Source organism: Sus scrofa, chromosome 13 (genome assembly GCF_054392235.1).
Source record: "Sus scrofa isolate SSC_HxYL_T2T_F1_AM1 chromosome 13, Sscrofa_HxYL_maternal_Yorkshire_Landrace_v2.0, whole genome shotgun sequence".
Lineage (NCBI taxonomy): Eukaryota > Metazoa > Chordata > Mammalia > Artiodactyla > Suidae > Sus > Sus scrofa.
The window spans coordinates 27,285,447-27,304,418 of record NC_139395.1 but is presented as its reverse complement, the minus strand read 5'-3'; the positions used below and the strand labels follow the sequence as shown (position 1 = coordinate 27,304,418).

Below are 18,972 nucleotides of genomic sequence, written 5' to 3'. Positions count from 1 at the left end.
CTGAGCCCACAATGATGCTGATGTTAGCTAGCGTATACTGAAAAGCTTATTACTCTGCTCATCGGCCTAGATCAAGAAGAAAGATAGGGAAGCAGAGTGTTTTGCTTGCATTATCTCATGTAATACTATGATCACCCTTTATTTCTGTTATACTGATGAGGACACTGAGACTTACTGGTTTAATAAGTTGTGAAAAGTCACATGGCCAAGTTGAGAAGAGTATCCAGATAGGTAAGATTCTAAAGCCTACATTTTTAACTAGAAGAACACATCTCTTCTTTATAAGAGTTTTCCTAATTTAGGATAATAATAGTTTTCAGGCTCATTGATGGCTTGCTGGCACTTTTAATCAACTGACATTTTGGGCATATGAGCATTTGGGAACTCCTACAAATGGAATTTGGTGCCACCGAGCAGTTATTTAAGACCCGAAGGGGGTTTTTCAGTTGGTATCTGATTTTGAAATAGATTGAGATTGTGTAAAATGTATGAGTATATACTCATTTTGTTACAAAATGTCAAGTAAACAATTTTAATTATTTTTCAAGAAGCAAACTCTTTTTACTCTTGAACATACAGAACATTGTCATCACTAAAATAAACTACAACTGTAGCTTGAGTAGAGTTTTAATAGAAGGTTGTTCTTTTTAAAAACAGGCTTTAAGCCAGGCCAACGAAAAGTTTTATTTACCTGTTTCAAGAGGAATGATAAACGTGAAGTAAAAGTTGCCCAGTTGGCTGGATCTGTTGCTGAGATGTCTGCTTATCATCATGGAGAAGTAAGCATTAAGAGTGGAATTAGTTAAGAACTATACTTATTGGCATGAGGGATGGTACTAGAATGATAGATTAAACATAATAAAATATTTTTATAAGGCCTTTGGAAATGTAAGAGAATTGAGAGTTTGGATTTTAATAAAAATTAAGATATATATATATAAAATTTAGAATATTAATGTTCTGTCTGTTCTGTTCTATAGCAAGCATTGATGATGACTATTGTGAATTTGGCTCAGAACTTTGTGGGAAGTAACAACATTAACTTGCTTCAGCCTATTGGTCAGTTTGGAACTCGGCTTCATGGTGGCAAAGATGCTGCAAGCCCTCGGTATATTTTCACAATGTTAAGGTAATTGCTGATGCCTGGGTATAAAGTTCTATTTGAAGTTTATTGGAAATAATGAAATGTATAATAAAATTGTAACTATGGAGAGATACAATTAGGTATTATGTTGAGGGTGAATGTTTCAAATTATTTGATCACATATGGAATGAAATTTGTTCATCTCAATTTTTAAGAATTATTGGTGAAACCAGTTCTAATGAAGGTAAGGGTTTTTTCTGACCCAACTTTATTTTTTAGGCTGAACATGAGTTCTGTGTTTTAGTCAGAATAAGAGGAAATCCTGAAAAAGTTATTTGTCAGTGCTAAGAACTTAGGCAGGTAAGTCAGTAACACAAGTCAAATAGGGCTATTTTATTTTTGGTTTTGTGTCTGAGAGAAATATATTTGGTGATAACATTAGGTATATTTTATTAAGTTTAAATTAAGCACATGTAACCAAAATTCTTTAAAAATGCTTTCTTTTTAAAAGTTTTTTTTGAGATATGAAGTAATTATGTATAAAGTTTTGTTCCCTAAAGCTATGACAATGTTCCATGTTTTTCTTTTTCCTTTTATTAGCTCTTTAGCAAGACTGCTTTTTCCTGCTGTGGATGACAACCTGCTTAAATTCCTCTATGATGATAATCAACGTGTAGAGCCTGAGTGGTATATTCCCATAATTCCCATGGTTCTAATAAATGGTGCTGAGGGTATTGGTACAGGATGGGCATGTAAGCTACCCAACTATGATGCTAGGGAAATTGTGAACAATGTCAGACGAATGCTGGATGGCTTGGATCCTCATCCCATGGTAATTCTGGAGAACTTAATATTGTTGTTTTAAAGAAATGTGTAAACTGCAAAGGCCAGTCATTTTAGAAAAGTAATGGAGCCATTTTGATTTTAGAACATATTGTAAACAATAAAGACCCCATTAGTGTGTAACTTGATATGTGCTTACAGTAAAAGATAAACAGTTTGGAAAAAGCCTAGAGATAAAGTTTATGGGGAGAAACTATTGAAATTTTCAATACCCTATTTCAGGCTTTCAGATATCTAAATTGGAGTTCCGTCGAGGCTCAGTGGTACGAACCTGGCTGGTATCCATGAGTGATCTCTGGCCTTACTCAGTGGGTTAAAGATCTGGCGTTGCCGTGAGCTGTGGCATAGGTCACAGATGTGGCTCAGGTCCCGTGTTACTATGGCTGTGGTATAGGCTGGCAGCTATAGTTCTGATCTGACCCCTAGCCTGTGAACCTCGTATGCCGTGGGTGTGGCCCTACAAAGACCAAAAAAAAAAAAAAAAAAATCTAAATTAAAAAAAAATAAGGCTTTTATGACAAAGTTATGTGCCATTTTGTTATCATTCTTAAACTTCTGAATCATATTAGAGTTGTCAGAATGCATAAAAACACATTATATATATTTTAATATATCCCCATGTTTTTTCGTTTTGCCTTTTCCTTATGTCACTCATTGTGTTCTGTTCTTCCCCCAAACCCTTCCAAGAAAAGCCTCTTAAAAAACTTACACTCTTATACATGATTTAAATCAGAGATTTCCATTTATCATGATACACAAAAATAGAAGTATATTTTTATTATTTTTATTATAATGGTAGTACTCATTGTAGAAAATATAAATAAGCAAAGATGAAAAATATTTCATGTATTAGAAGCAAACTTAATGTTTTTATGTATTTAAGTTTTATTTAATTTTTATATTTTAAAGGAAGAAATTAGATGACTATGATTTAAAATCTTTTTTCCCCTGAATATTTTAAAGTACTTTAAAATATCTTTAACCAAGGTATCAATTTACTTTTTTTTTTTTTTTTGTAATTAGTTTTTTCATTTTCTTATTATTGAAATTTGAGCAGGGGTTATATTCTGGAAACAAGTACATTATCACATAGGTGTTTTGCAAATATTTTCTCCCCATGTGTTGCTTGTCTTTCTTTTTTTTTAATTTATTTTATTTTTATTTTTATTTTTTTCCGCTGTATAGCATGGGGACCAAGTTGCACATACAAGTATACATACTATTTCTACTTTTCATAATTAGAGCTTTTCAGATACATTTTAGAATGCTTAGTATATTTGATCATTACATGTTTCAGATACATTTTAGAATGCATTTCAGATACATTTTCGAATGCTTAGTGTATTTGATTATTACCTGTTTCATATGTATACACACATATATGTATCTTCTATATATGATACTGTACTAAGTGATGAGATAAAGAACTATTGTTCCTGTTTTCAAAAAGTTAATATGTTGTCAAGGCAAGACATCTGGGCATGAAGTTTACAGTGACAAAAGGTGTTAATATTTGCTCAGTGTGCCAGAAGGAATGTCCCATGATGTATCCCTAACTTCTTAGTGAAAATAACAAATACGAATTTTAGAAGAGGAAGAAATCGTAATTAGGCTGAGAAGGCTGAGTAAGATTTATAAAGATCAGTGGGGTGTGGGGAGCTGAGTCATTGTCACAGCTGGTGGATTGAGTGAGTGATAGTGAATATTCAAAATATCAAAGAGTAAATGTGGAGGAAGAGTCATAGTCTGAAAGGCAAATCATTGGAGAGAAGTTGGAAAGCTAGATTGGGTCCAGACTGTGGAAGGCATTTAATGTAATGTCTGAGGATTTTGAATTTAAAGCATTTTTAATCTTCCAGAGAAATAAGTATGGAAGTAATAGGTTGGAAGAAAAAAGTAATATTCTTGGAAGAGTAGGAAAGATGACGCTAAGGTTTTTCTATTTTGGGTTTTTTTTTGTTTGTTTGTTTGGCTGCACCCATGGCATATGGAAATTTCCAGGCCAGAGGCTGAATCTGAGCTGCATCTGTGACCTACGCTGCAGCTGTGGCAACTCTGGATCCTTGGGCCACACTGGGAACTATGATGCTAAGGTTTTGAGTCTGGGGTATGTTGAGATGTGTACTCAAGATTGAGTGATTATTTGGAGAGGGCCGAGTGTGGGTGAGAGGGATTTAGTTTCAATTGTGCGAACCTATCAGTAGCAACAGAACTTCAACTAAGGGGAATTCAAAGTGAGAAGGCAGGGGAGTTCTGTACATGGCACAGTGGGTTAAGGATCTGGTATTGCTGTGGTGTAGGTCTCAGCTGTGGCTCAGATTTAGTCCCTGTTCTGGGAACTTCCATATGCTGCAGGTGGGGCCAAAAACAAAACAAAAACAAAAAGTGAGAAGTCAGGGCCTTAATGTATTTTTATTTTCCTCTGCAGCTTCCAAACTACAAAAACTTTAAAGGAACAATCCAAGAACTTGGTCAAAATCAATATGCAGTCAGTGGGGAAATATTTGTGGTGGATAGAAACACAGTGGAGATTACAGAGCTTCCAGTTAGAACATGGACACAGGTTGGTATAAGTATGTGAATTGCCTGTGAGGAGGGCACTTCCTTTCTGGTAAGAATATGATGCCATCATTGTTTGCCCTGAGTCTGTATAGTGTTCACAGTCCCATATACATTTTGACTCATTCATTTGAATTTGTGCTTACCATTCAAAAGGTAATTTAAAAGTTTAACTTACCCAAATGTAGAATGACTTAATTAGGTTTAAAAAAGACTTTATGTTGAAAGGAGTAAACTCCTATGTAAGAACATGTGCTTTGAACCCTTGTAAGTGTGGTCAGTAAATTCACGTCAGTCAGCATCAGATGAAAAAGTGTGGGCTTCATCTCGTCAGTTCTAGTTGATGTCATCCTCTTTGTTCTCTCTATCCTCTTGCCCTTGAGTGTGAGCAGTCAGACCATTACCATTATTGCTTTTCCCACTGAGGTCATGGGTTGTGTGCTATCATGACTGGGCAGGATATAATAGGGATGGAGCTTTTTTCTTTTTCTCCCCAGTGGAATTGAGAGTTTTTTAAAAATTGCGTAACTTCATGGTATGAGAACATGAATGTGTGCCATGAAAGAATTATTTATTTTTAAATCTTTTCTAGGTATATAAAGAACAGGTTTTAGAACCTATGCTAAATGGAACAGATAAAACACCAGCATTAATTTCTGATTATAAAGAATATCATACTGATACAACTGTGAAATTTGTGGTGAAAATGACTGAGGAGAAACTAGCGCAAGCAGAAGCTGCTGGACTGCACAAAGTTTTTAAACTTCAAACTACTCTTACTTGTAATTCCATGGTAATTGACTTAGATTTACTATGAATTTAACCTTTCTTGCATGCTGTAAGTTGGATTTTTATAGTTGACTGCATGATGGGAGTGGCTGTAGAAGTCTGTGTTTCCCCTCTGTCTCTCTGCTAAAGAATCTAGAGGTACATTCCTTTTCCTCTAAAGGTATCCTCTACTCTAATTGCAACTCTGCATTTGTGCATCTAGGCTTGAACACACAGGATACATGTACCTTCACACCCTGAATGAAAGTTATGAGAGTGGTCATTGCAGGATTTTGGTGGGCTGTATGCCTGTTTCTATTAGCATTTAATTGTGGAGTACTTATAGTCTCATAATTCTAATCTGCTTTATTAAACGTGTATAATTGGGGAGGAAGGTAAAAAGCGAATATATATGATTATCCTTGTTCCATTCCAAATTAGCTTTTAGAAAGAGTATAAGAAATACAGCAATATCAGTGACTGACAAAAAAGTGCCATAACCTGCCAAGCAAGGCTGGTAGAAAAAGAAGAAAAAAGAGAAGTAAAATCCCCCCCCAGATTGAAGTTTGAGTGAATTGTAGCACATTGGTAAAAAATGAAAGGCAAATGCACATATCCTTAGTAACTGGGAGAGAGAGAACTTTAGTATTTTTAAACTTAGATAGAATGTTTATTTTTTAGTTTGAAAAAAATTAGGTGGTTATAGTTTTAGATAAGGACTTTTTTTTTTTTTTTTTTTTTTTTTTTTTTTGTCTTTTTTTAGGGCCATACCCATGGCATATGGAGGTTCCCAAGCTAGGGGTCAAATCAGAGCTGTAGCCGCTGGCCTATGCCACAGCCACAGCCACGCAGGATCTGAGCCGTGTCTGAAACCTACACCACAGCTCACAGCAATGCCAGATTGTTAACTCACTGAGCGAGGCCAGGGATTGAACATGCGTCCTCATGGGTGCTGGTCAGATTTGTTTCCATTGAGCCACGATGGGAACTCCTAAGGACCTTTTATTTAAGGACCTATTTTTATCTTTCAAAATTATTCCTATTTTATGGATACTAGTTGGATTTGTTTCTGCCATTTGTTTCCTATTCCTATTTTAAGTATTTTCATAGTTTTGAGAATTTTATCCATTTCTGAGAGTCACCAAAGGAATATTTACAAAAACGTGCTTAATAAATTTGGTTTTGGCTTTTGGGGGCAGCATGTGTTCATGTAAGTGTATTATGATTATTTTAAGTACTGTAGATATCATACAAATTAAAAATACCAACAAAAACTGTGTTTTGCTTAGGTACTCTTTGATCATATGGGATGTCTGAAGAAGTACGAAACTGTGCAAGATATTTTGAAAGAATTCTTTGATTTACGATTAAGCTATTATGGTTTACGTAAGGAATGGCTTGTAGGAATGTTGGGAGCAGAATCTACAAAGCTTAACAATCAAGCCCGTTTCATTTTAGAGAAGATACAAGGAAAAATTACTATAGGTAAGATGCAACATTTAAAAATTTGAACATTAGTTAAAATGGAAAAAAACTTAATTAATAGAAGACATTTTTATCAGTAGAATATAAACAAATACAAATTGAATCTCTTTTCTTGATCCTAACTTTATTTTTCCCTCACATAGAGAATAGGTCAAAGAAAGATTTGATTCAAATGTTAGTCCAGAGAGGTTATGAATCTGACCCAGTGAAAGCCTGGAAAGAAGCACAAGAAAAGGTAATCATTTGCAGAACAAGACATTCAGAGAAGCTTTTAAAAACAACTTCCAAAGCAAATAAAAAACCCATCCCCTAAGTTTTGAATTTAGTACTGCTAAAGGTGCTAAGTAGTCTGGAGACTGAAGTCTTCTGTTAATTCACAAAACAGATATGGTACAGGAATTTGCAGTGCATACTCACTGCAAAGCACTTTGCCATTGTGGTCCAGCCAGGGCCTAGAGACGTGACTCTGGGTTTGAGAAGGTTGCTCTGTCTCCTCAGCTTTTTTGCTGAGCCTGCCGTTAAAGGACTATTGTGGTAGTGCTTTGTGAGGTGTGTGTGTACTGTCTGGGAACTATACTGGTAGCTCGTAAAACATTTCTCCCTGGTCAGCTTATGGTCACCATATGGTATCCAGTCACGTTCACTTGATCTGGTTTCAGTTTGTGCTGGCAAGACTAGAGATAAAATGTTCATTACTTACCAATGTTTATTGAGCACCAAGTATGTGCTCTGACCTATAGCTGATCTTTAGCTGAAGATTTAAACCCTGGAACTTCAGATTAAAATCTGATGTTTTATCAATTAAATTGTCCATTTTGGATTGTAGAATACTAATATTCAGTGAATGGAATATTGAAACTTTGGGATTCCTCTCAAGAATTAGCTTCTTGATATTATGTATGATTTAAATGAAAATTTAAAAAGGCAATACAGCATTGTGATTGAGAACACAAATGTATAAAAGGAAATAATACTTAATTTTAGAATATTGTGTGTGTGTATATACACACACACTTGATGTTACTGTCTTTAAATAGTTATGATTATGTGACATAACTTGAGCTGAAACTTTAAACTTCCCAACATTTATGAGTTCTCAACCATAATGTTTTTTATATTTTTCATCCAACTGCACTGAAATACTGGTTTCATTTACATTATTTAGGTTTTTTTCAATTTTGAACAGTCAATAGAATGCCATATACTAGAGTGAGTAAAATTAGAATAAATTATATATTTAGTAATTACGTATTAAGATAATCTGTTTATTCATTGAGGAAAATGGAGTAGGACAGGGTGGGGAGGAGTGTTCGAAATTAAGATGATTCAAGGACTTTTCCTTTCAGTGTGTTTTATTGCATTCTTAAACCCTAAATGGTTTACATACTACTTGCCCTTCCGTATCACTGTTGGTTTAAATTATATCTTAAAAAATTAGCTATTAAGCTAATTAATTTGATGTTTAATTTTTAAAAATGTGTTCAGGGTTTGAGAATGCCCTCTTGGTAAAAGTAGACTTCATGGGTTTCAATAGTTTCATTGTTATCCTCAAAATTTTTTCAGCATCTTGACTGTGTGTTAACTTTGGGGGTGTGAGAAACAAAAGGAATTGTTTTTACAAGAGTGTCCTGTTGTGTAGAGTTGGAGAAGAGAGAATTCTAAAGCAGATAATTAGAAGATTAAAAACATAGTAGAATTCTTTCATTGGAATTCAGGTTTTTTTCCTTACTCCTGAAAGTATCCTTAGTCATCTTCATGTGAACACTGAAGATGCATATATTCATGGAGCTTTCATTAACAGTACTTGGTGTGTCATCAAAACCTAGAACAGACTTATAAAGTGTGGGTCTAAACAGCATTTTATGACACCCACATAATATTTAGTAGTAGTGTAACAACCTAAATATTCCATAGCAATATACTATTTCATGAAGAAATTTTAAAGACTATAGACTGTATTAATTTGTCATAAATTATCTAGGTACTTATTAATCAGCTCAACAACAGCATTCCTTATTTAGCTAATGTTACTTAATTGAATTTGTACTTTTATTTATGTAATGAAGCATCTTACTTTGCAATTTTAATTTTTATCCATTTGCTTCTAAAATACACTTAAATTTTACTTTGTATATATACATTATTTTACTGAAAATTTTAAATTGTAGAGATTTTTTTTTCTTCTTTTTTTTGTTACTAGAAGTGAACTTTGTTTTATGGAGTATATGGTTAACTCAGTCATTTTTAATTATCTGAGTGCCTTTAACAATTTAGATGCAATTTTATTTAATAGCTGTTGTGATTTTTAAAAATTTAAAGGTGATGTCACCTATAAAACTTCTATTAAATTCATTGGATTTTGAAATTTAATATTAGCATAAGAAGATTTTTTTAATTACAACTATCTTTATGAAAAAAGACCTTATGAATAACATTTTAGAATAGCTCTTAAAATTTTTACTTTAACTCACCAGCTCTTAAATTCTTAAGTGAACTTTTTCTTAATCTTTACATGAGTATTCTTACTTGAAAGAATTTTTATTAAGAATTCAATTCTTAGTGACTTAGCATATTTATTATTACTATAAAACATTATTTATAAGTGATATTTATTTTAGCTTTCAAATTATTCATTCACTCACCAGTATAAAAATCTGACAAGATGCAGTGATAAAACATTAGTTCTGCTCTGTTAATTTTAAGATATGGTATCTTCTCAAGCAGTTAATTTTTCATCAGATTCCTGGATAACTAGGGACTGAATACACCATTCCTTTTGAGGACTTTATTGTGCATTTTTGGAAAATTTAAACATTTTTTAGGAAATATATTTTCATAGGTAATCTTGCAGATACCTAAAGTAAACCCACAACCCTGAAGATGTAGCATTAAGAATAAAAAGCATGTATAGAATTTTAAACTCAGTATTCAATAAAATTCAACATTGATTTAACATTATACAGGACTTTAATATAAAGTTTATTATTTTTTGCAGGCAGCAGAAGAGGAAGAAACACAAAACCAGCATGATGATAGTTCCTCTGACTCAGGAACACCTTCAGGCCCTGATTTTAATTATATTTTAAATATGTCCCTATGGTCTCTTACTAAAGAAAAAGTTGAAGAACTGATTAAACAGAGAGATGCAAAAGTATGAACCTTTGTGGGTTAAATAATTTGAAACTATTTGAGTGTTATTCACATCTTTTTCTTTTCCAAAAATACTTTGATTTACCCTTTATATATACATTTTAAAATTATTGAATGTTTAAATCATGCTACTTTTTTGTTATAGGGGCGAGAGGTCAATGATCTTAAAAGAAAATCTCCTTCAGATCTTTGGAAAGAAGATTTAGCAGCTTTTGTTGAAGAACTGGATGTAGGTTAAGTCTCCATTAAAATTATTTGGAAATGTAATATTATGAAATAAGAATGAAAAAAATTTTAAACTATCTTAGAGTTTATCCTCTAATTTCATAAACATTAATGTGTTTATAAGGTGCATTTAGGATTAAGCATCTACCTCTGTAAAGTCATAAAGGAAAGTTATGTCGTGTAGATGAATAAAAGCTATGGCGTTGAAATTTAGAATAAATTAAATTCTAATACTTTCTATATTAGTTAAAATTTCTTAACTGACTTCATAATAGCTTATTGACTCAATTTGGTCTCCCCCCAAAAGAGGTAAAAGTATGTGCATATGATTGAATATTAGGTACTTTGATTTTTAAAAAGTAGAATGATAATGTCTTTAGACTTTTAACAGAGAAATTTTAATATATTTTCTTATGTCTTACTTTTCTCTAGGTAGAATTCCAAATGAAAAGTAGAAGAAAAAATGTAGAGAAAGATTTTTTTCTAAAATTGCCTAATTTTGGAGTTCTTGCTGTGGTGCAGTGGGTTCAGAATCCAGCCGCAGCAGTTCAGGTTACTCTGGAGGCATAGGTTCTGTTCAATCCCTGACCAGTTCAGGGGGTTAAAGCATCTGATGTTGCCACAGCTTCTGTGTAGATTGTAGCTGTGGCTTGGATTCTGTCCCTGGCCCAGGAACTTGGATGCTATAGGGCTTGGCCCTTAGGACAAAAAAAAAAAAAAAAATGCCTGTATATTTTTGAAGCAGTTAACTAGCTTAAACCTTTAGAATTAAATTCATGGTAGTAGTCTGATCATCTGATTTTGAGGTACTGTTTATTATTACTCGTGATATTACTTATTAATATTTAGTTGTTTCATTGATTTATTGTCCACATGCTCTAGCTTTATTTCCATAGCCTAAGTCAGAATTAGAACTCTTAAGAATGAATGTGGTGTATTAGTTGCCTAATAAAATTTCTGAAATTTTTTAGTGCTATTGTTCTGGTTTCCTTAATGATCTTTCAAGTACCACAATATAATTATGCCTTGATTTATACTTTTCTTACATTGTTATGAATTAAATTTTTACAAAATTTGAGATCCTTTGTTTCTGGTGACTTACACATTTAAAAATTACTATCCATTAAAAACGAAGCAAGCTAAAGCAAGAGTAAAGGATAGCTTCATGTTTGTTAACAGAACTACCTTTTCTTATGATTTGCTGAGATTCCAATGACACCAGGTCATCAGAATTCCTGATCCCATAATTCGTGATAGATTCCTAGAATTGGAAGGAACTGTGTAGGTTATTTAGACACTGCCCCTTGTCGTACCAATGAAAAACTAGTTGGAATTGGGACTATAGCCCAGATCTTCTGACTTAGAATTACTTATCTTTTTCTTAGATCACCTGAAAGGAAAGCTTTGTTCCTCAATGAATGAATAAAATGAGTTTTCATTTCTTATGCAGTAGTAACCCTTTTTTCTTATGAGCTGTTTACACACCTGTCCTCTTCCCCATCCTTTATAATTACACTTCAGAAAGTGGAAGCGCAAGAACGAGAAGATGTTCTGGCTGGAATGGCTGGAAAAGCAATAAAAGGAAAAATTGGCAAACCTAAGGTGAAGAAACTTCAACTGGAAGAGACAATGCCCTCACCTTTTGGGAGAAGAATAGTTCCTGAAATTACTGCTATGAAGGCAGATGCCAGTAAAAAGTTACTGAAGAAGAAAAAGGTGTGGCATGTCTCTTGTTGTAGCTCATTGGTAGATTCCACCTCCATAATGATGTATATATCTGTATTTTAATGTTGCTGTGTACGTTAAGTCATGCTTTATTTTTTGTTTCTGATATATTTCACTATGATAGGGTAACATTTGTTCTATGAAAGCAGTTGATCCATATATATGTAAAGAGCTACTTTATTCCACTTTTAAAACAGAGAAATACCCTACTTAGCACTCTAAATTAAAGTCATGGAACAACAACATGAAAAAGTAGCTAAACTTTAAAATATAAACTTTAGTTCTATATCATGACCAATTAAGGAAGTGTTACTATAGAAAAGGGCCTGTTTGGCTTTCAGAGTAAACTCTTTTAGTATTTATTTGTTTTTACTCTTAGTTAAAAAGAATCATCAAACACAGTGTATATCATTGCCATTGATCAGGGTTATAAGGATTTTAAAAGCATGAGACTTACCTACCCTCCAGCAGGGTGGGCAGGAGGTAGCCAAAGGAAGGAAACCTCAAGAAGGCAGTTCAGAGCTAAGGAAGCAGGAGGTATGATGGTCTGAAGGACAGAGACTGACTTTTCTAGGCAGGCTGCTTTTAGAACCCAGGGAATATATAGGCAGGTATATCCAGCGGTCTCATTACAGCATGGAAATGAGCATAAGAGCTGGGGAGAGGTTGGAGAGTTCTCTGTGCAGAACTAGTACTTGATGTATAGGGCATTGTGATGTCAGGGAGCTCCCTCTCTTCTCCTGTTCTAGTAGACAGGGGTCTGTGCAGCTTCCCACTGCTCCCAGGCTTACCTTCTCACAGAACTTGTGCCCTCCTTAGGAAACAACTTCTCTCCTTTAGGTGGTGTTTGTCAGGATCAGTTCACCTTACATAGTCTCCCTGAGTGACCTCATTTATGTCTAGAGCTTTTTTCACTTACACTGATGACTCTTTAATCAATGTCCTTGAGCTGTAATGTTGTCAGGAGTGCCAGACTAATACAGCCATTAGAATGTCCCAGGCCTGCAAACTCAGCATGCCTGCAGTGACCCACTGAACTGGTTTCAGAACCTGCTCTCCCGCTCTGTGCCTGACCTCTCTCTCAGTTCCTGGCACTATCAGCCATCATTAACATAGGCCAAAAACCTGGGAGCTTTCTCATTTAATCAGTAACTAAAACCTATTGACTATCTATGAAATGTTTCAAAATCCACCCTCTTATCTTGGTCCCCACTGACTCTGTCTTAGGATTCAGTTTGTTTTCTCTGAGGTGACTTCAGGTGATCTGTGTAGCTTGTCTTCCTGTCGCTAATCATCTCATCATGGCTTCAGCCTTCTTCCTTCATTTCTGTCTTCTCTCACTACCAGGTTGATGTTTCCAAACAATAAGCCTGGTTCTTTTTTTTTTTTTTTTTTTTTTTTGTCTTTTTAGGGCCGTATGCACGGCATATGAAGGTTCCCAGGCTAGGGGTCTGATCAGAACTGCAGCCACTGGCCTACACCACAGCAGTGCCAGATCTGAGCCACATCTGCAGCCTAGACCACAGCTCATGGCAACACTGGATCCTTAACCCACTGAGTGAGGCCAGGGATTGAACCCGCATCCTCATGCATCCTAGTCAGATTCATTTCTGCTGAGCCATGACAGGAATTCCAGTAAGCCTGGTTCTTGTACAGTGACTCCTAGTGTACAGTGGTGCAGCACCTGCATCCCTCCCTGTGCTTCTGTCCAGCTGCTCTTTCCTCTCACCTGTCCTTGAATCCTTGCAGATTGTGAGTGAGTGCCTGAAAGACCCTTCATCTTCCCTTCCTCACAGGGCAAACATACATGATCCTTCAAAGCCCAGCTAGAAAGACACCTTCTCCGTGGTGCCTTCCCTGACCCTATCCTAGGCAGGATTGCACACTTCTCATGGGTCACTATTCTCCCTCCCTCTGTCTTAAGAGTTAGGGGACTTTGACTCATAATGTCTATTAGTACATAACATAGGTTGCTTATTTTCCTTCAATAATCTGAAGATTTTTTTTCTAGTACATAGAGGCCTAAGCTTTAGGAATTTTTTTTTTCAGGTACCTTTTAGTGTACTTAGGTATGAGTCTGAAAGACCCTTTGATAATTAAAAGCTGCCTTCTTATATTTATAGTAGCTGTCATCTCATAGCATGTACCAGAAGATTAGAGTGGTAAGCAAAATTACTTGCTACAAATCAATGAGATAAAGTAAAATACCTGATCAAAGTCATCTCTTATGACCTCAATAGAATTGCATTTTATTATTTTTTTTGCTCATCTGATAAGAAGGGTTCTGTTGGCTGATGAAGAAGGGATCTATTGGCTGGAAAGGTATCTCTAAAATATATGGTATTGGAGTTCTCTGGTGGCTCATTTGGTTAAGGATCTTGTGTTTTCACTGATGTGGCTCAGGTCTCTGCTGTGGTATGGGTTCGATCCCTGGCCCAGGAACTTCTACATGCTCTAGGTGTGTAGGGCCCCACCCATGGCATATGGAAGTTCCCAGGCTAGGGGTCAAACTGGAGCTGCAGCTTCCAGCCCACACTATAGCCACAGCAACACCAGATCTGAGCCGTGTCTGCACCCCACACCATAGCCCACCGAGCGGGGCAAAGGATCAAACCCTAGTCCCCATGGATACTAGTTGGTTTCATTACTGCTGAGCCATAATGGGAACTCCTTAACTTTTATTTTTACTCATAGTTTCGTTTTATTTTTCATGTGTAGGGTGATCTTGATACCACAGCAGTAAAAGTGGAGTTTGATGAAGAATTCAGTGGAACTCCGGTGGAAGGTACAGGAGAAGAGGCACTGATCCAGTCAGCTCCTATAAATAAAGGTCCCAAACCCAAAAGGGAGAAAAAGGAGCCTGGTGAGGAATTATCACAAAGGTTTTTGTGTGTGTGTGTGTGTGTGTGTGTATGTGTGTGTGTGTGTGTGAGAGAGAGAGAGAGAATGTTTTTGTACAAGGTATCACTAGATTCTTTTAATTGTGCTTTGATTATGCATTTTTTCTAGTAATTGAAGTAATGTCTTCGGTTTTCACAGACCTTTGTCATTTTATAATGAACTTTTTGTCATAGTGATTTTATTTGTACTAATGACATTTGGAAAATGTTGATACATATCTTACTGTTGCACTTTTGTTTTTAGGTACCAGGGTGAGAAAAACACCTACATCATCTGGTAAACCCAGTGCAAAGAAAGTGAAGAAACGGAATCCTTGGTCAGATGATGAATCCAAGTCAGAAAGTGACTTGGAAGAAACAGAACCAGTGGTTATTCCAAGAGATTCTTTACTTAGAAGAGCTGCTGGTATTCTAATGCATTTTATATTAACTTTATCGTATGTTATGGTTTGACAAAGTTAGTATTACTCCTATGAATTGGTATCACTAGTATTATCAGTGTTACTGAAGTACTTAAACTGTTAGCATTTCAGAAGTTATAGTTCCTGAAAACAGATCTGCCTTATGGAATGATCTTTTCTAGCAAAGTTGGACATAAAACAAATTTCTCTAAAGTAAATCATGTTTTCGTATTTACTTTTATTATAAAATTTGGGTTATAGTCCCTCCATAGTTTGAAGATATTTGGTAAAAAATGTACCTTGGTGTAGTATACCAACAGTGATGGATCCATGGAAGTGCTTCATAGTTTTCTTTTTGTTTATGATACCCCTTGTATCATAAAAAATTTCCCCCTACTCTAGGAGTATGGTTCCATATGCACATAGCATAATTTAGATAATTACAGTGCTAGAATTAGGCTGCAGAATCCCATTTTGCTAATGTATATTACTCTTAAGTGTGTGATTTGATCCTTTGTGAATATTCATTAGTTTAAGTCTTCAAATAATTAAAAACTGATGAGTGTCCTATTTCTTCTCAAATTTTATTAAGTCCTATTTACATAAAATGAATGATAAAACATTATGATTGTTTTATCTCTGGGAGATACTTGTAAAATTTTATCTCAGGCCTTAAATCACTATATGATTGGATTTCTTTGCCTAATATGCATAGGTAGTATAATATAGGTTTTGTTTTGTTTTTTTTAACACACGTTACATGAAAATTAATTTACTAAATGCTTCAAAATTGTATTTAGGCTTTTCCCACACATTTAAAACAAAGTGTGAAATTGCACAGCACCTAAATGACTTTAACATTTTATTCTCTAGTATATGCTAGAAATTATAGGAAAACTTATTTTCATTATACCAATGTGCCTTTCTCCATAGTTGGTACCTTTTTACATATTAAATTATTATTTTGCTAATATATTGAAGTCATCTCTATTCATCTGAAAAATTACAATTTCTGTTATTTCATAATAAAACTACTGTGAAGAGTAGAAGTTTTTATACAAGAGATTTAAAGGAAATGTAGCACTTTTTAAAGACCTATAAAAAATTTGTCTTCCTGTATGAGCAGAAATGGGAAATCTTATATTAGCAGTCACTTTTGTAGTGGCCGTAATGACTGCTTTCCTCACTGTTTTTTGAGTCATATTTAAGTATGACAAGCAGCATCCTAATAATGTCATCAGATTATGTTCTACTAAGGCATGTGGCATTGCCTGTAGCCTCCTGGGGGAAGTACAGGATAGATGTTAACACCGTTAGAATAACTGAGGCCAAAGTTGTTGACTTTTATTCTCTAAGTGCTTGTCTTTGCCTTGTATATTTTTAGAGACAGCTGGAATATTTTTCAAGTGCATTGTTTGGAATACTATTTCGTGTTGATAAAGCTGGATGAGTTTGACATCCACTTTTATTTTTCTCCTAGCTGAAAGGCCGAAGTACACATTTGATTTCTCAGAAGAAGAAGATGAGGATGCTGATGATGACGAGGACAATAATGACTTAGAAGAATTGAAAGTTAAAGCATCCCCTGTGACAAATGACGGGGAAGATGAGTCTGTTCCTTCAGATGGCCTCGATAAAGATGAATATACATTTTCACCAGGCAAATCAAAAGCTACTCCAGAGTAAGTAATGACGCAACTGCTCCTCAGAAGGTGTAATTAGTTGCCGAGGCATCTCTCAGAAATCTTAAGAGTAAGCTCTAAGAAATCTTTCCACGGAAAGTCCTCACAAAGGGATAAATCTGGTTAATACTGCAGCTGTTTATGTAGCTGTTGCTATAGTTTAGAGCATGGGTTGGCACATTTTTTCCAGTAAGGGTTGGATACTAAATATTTTAGGCTTAGTAGGCCGTAGGGTCTCTGCTGCAACTATTCAATTCTACCATTGTAGCAAGAAGGCCGCCATAAATAATCTGTAAATGAATGAGTGTAGCTGTATCCCAGTAAAATTTTATTTATAAAGTTAGACAGCAGGCATGTGGGACATAGTTTGACAACCCCTGGTTGAGAGAGAAGTTATTCAATCTTTAGAATTGGGAGATGTAATTTTCCTCCCAAGCTTTGGTCTTGATTGATTTTTCTTGCCTCTGGTGAGTGTAAACACTTAACATACAGAGTGAAGTTTGTGAACTCTTTCAGACTTTTAAGGAAGTACTTTACCACCTATTTTAAAGAAATAGTTGACCACATGTAGTCTAGTATCAGAAGTCAGATTATTGCCTACTCTGATGGAGGTTTGGACTTGCTCCTTGGGTTTTTGCCAGTAATTTACTAATGTTAAATTCTGGAATTGTTCTATAAACCAAAAAATCAGTGATATTTTGAATAACTTTTAACCTTTGCTTTTATGTTAAATCACTAGTTTGCCTGGTGTGTCTCTGTGCATGTGTGCACACTCATGCTTAAGAGAGAGGAAAAAGGAATTTGGTGGCCTATAACAAAGAAACAAATGAGAGAGCTAAAATTTTGTTCTGTGATTATAATCCTGCAGTACATATTATTATGCAGTATATAATATAAATATAGTTTATCAAGATTGAAATCAGATATATATTGATATATATTACGGTGTTCATTTTTTCTTTCTCTCTAATAGAAAGTCTTCCCATGATAAGAAAAGTCAGGATTTTGGGAATCTCTTCTCATTTCCTTCATACTCTCAGAAGTCAGAAGATGGTATGCTCATTTAGTCTTTTTATTGGTTACTTACTTTATTATTGCTATGGATTTTTTTTTTTTTTTTTATGAGTGGAAAACTTACCTTCTCTGTACATTTTCCTCAGTGTGATAAGGTTTATTTAGTTTTCTTGAGGTGATTCCCAGCTGACTGGTCAAAATTGACATTTAGAAGTCTTTAGGTGGAGAGGCAGATGCTAATAACCTGGGGGGGGGGTAGGGTGGGGAGAGTGTGAGGGTGGTGTTTTAAGGAGAGGAAAAAAAAGTATAGACAGAGAAATTTTGGAAGATCAGAATTTAACTTTCATGACAATGTGAATGGGTATATGACAGGTTGTTTAAATCTACAAGTGTACCAACATGCAGATTTGTTTTAGCTGAGAGAGTAACACCTTCATAGAAACAAATTTAAGCAGCATATATACTTTTTTTATTGCCCGTATTTCTGTGTGTAGAATTTTTAAGCTCAAAACAATCTAGTTAGATTTAACTGAGTCACTGTTTTCCATTTTTAACAAACACATGCATGTAGATAGGCATATATAGATCTGGTACATGGCTGGTATGTATAGATAGATGTGCATTTTTGAAAGCATCTGAAGTCCCTGTTTTAGATTGAGGGAGTGAAGGATAGAAGGAGGAATTGATTAATTAGAGCGTAAAAGTAAACTGAAGCTAAGCCTATGTGCCTTTTAATTTTTTTGTTTTTGTTTTTTTAGGGCCGTATCTGAGGTATATGGAGTTTCCCAGGCTAGGGGTCAAATCGAAGCTGTAGCCTCTAGCTTATGCGACAGCCATGGCAACGCTAGATCTGAGCCACATCTGTGAACTGCACCACAGCTCAAGGCAACAACTGATCCTTAACCCATTGAGTGAGGCCAGGGATTGAACCTGTGTATTCGTGGATACTAGTCAGATTAATTTCTGCTGAGCCAAGATGGGAACTCCTAAATTAATCTTTAATGATGTAAAATTGATAAACATTACTCATTTCCTGAAATGGTTAATTAGGTGTGTAGGTACTAAAATAATCACAGAGGGAGTTCCTGTTGGGGCACAGTGGAAATGAATCTTGACTAGTATCCATGAGGACACTG

The 18,972-nt window shown here is 35.0% G+C and overlaps 1 protein-coding gene across 34 annotated transcripts in view; it reads left to right on the top strand.

Moving 5' to 3' along the window:
- The window catches only part of TOP2B (DNA topoisomerase II beta), a 91,321-nt gene that overhangs the window by 65,215 nt on the left and 7,134 nt on the right, over nt 1-18,972 (top strand). For 28 of the 34 annotated variants that reach the window (XM_084986610.1, XM_084986607.1, XM_084986611.1 and 25 more), the window contains 14 exon segments: nt 658-779; nt 981-1,129; nt 1,685-1,916; nt 4,356-4,490; nt 5,079-5,279; nt 6,544-6,739; nt 6,883-6,974; nt 9,735-9,890; nt 10,035-10,118; nt 11,636-11,830; nt 14,558-14,702; nt 14,984-15,145; nt 16,621-16,822; nt 17,796-17,875. In XM_084986610.1, coding sequence (XP_084842736.1) covers nt 658-779; nt 981-1,129; nt 1,685-1,916; nt 4,356-4,490; nt 5,079-5,279; nt 6,544-6,739; nt 6,883-6,974; nt 9,735-9,890; nt 10,035-10,118; nt 11,636-11,830; nt 14,558-14,702; nt 14,984-15,145; nt 16,621-16,822; nt 17,796-17,875 — 2,151 coding nt within the window. 34 annotated transcript variants of the gene reach the window in all.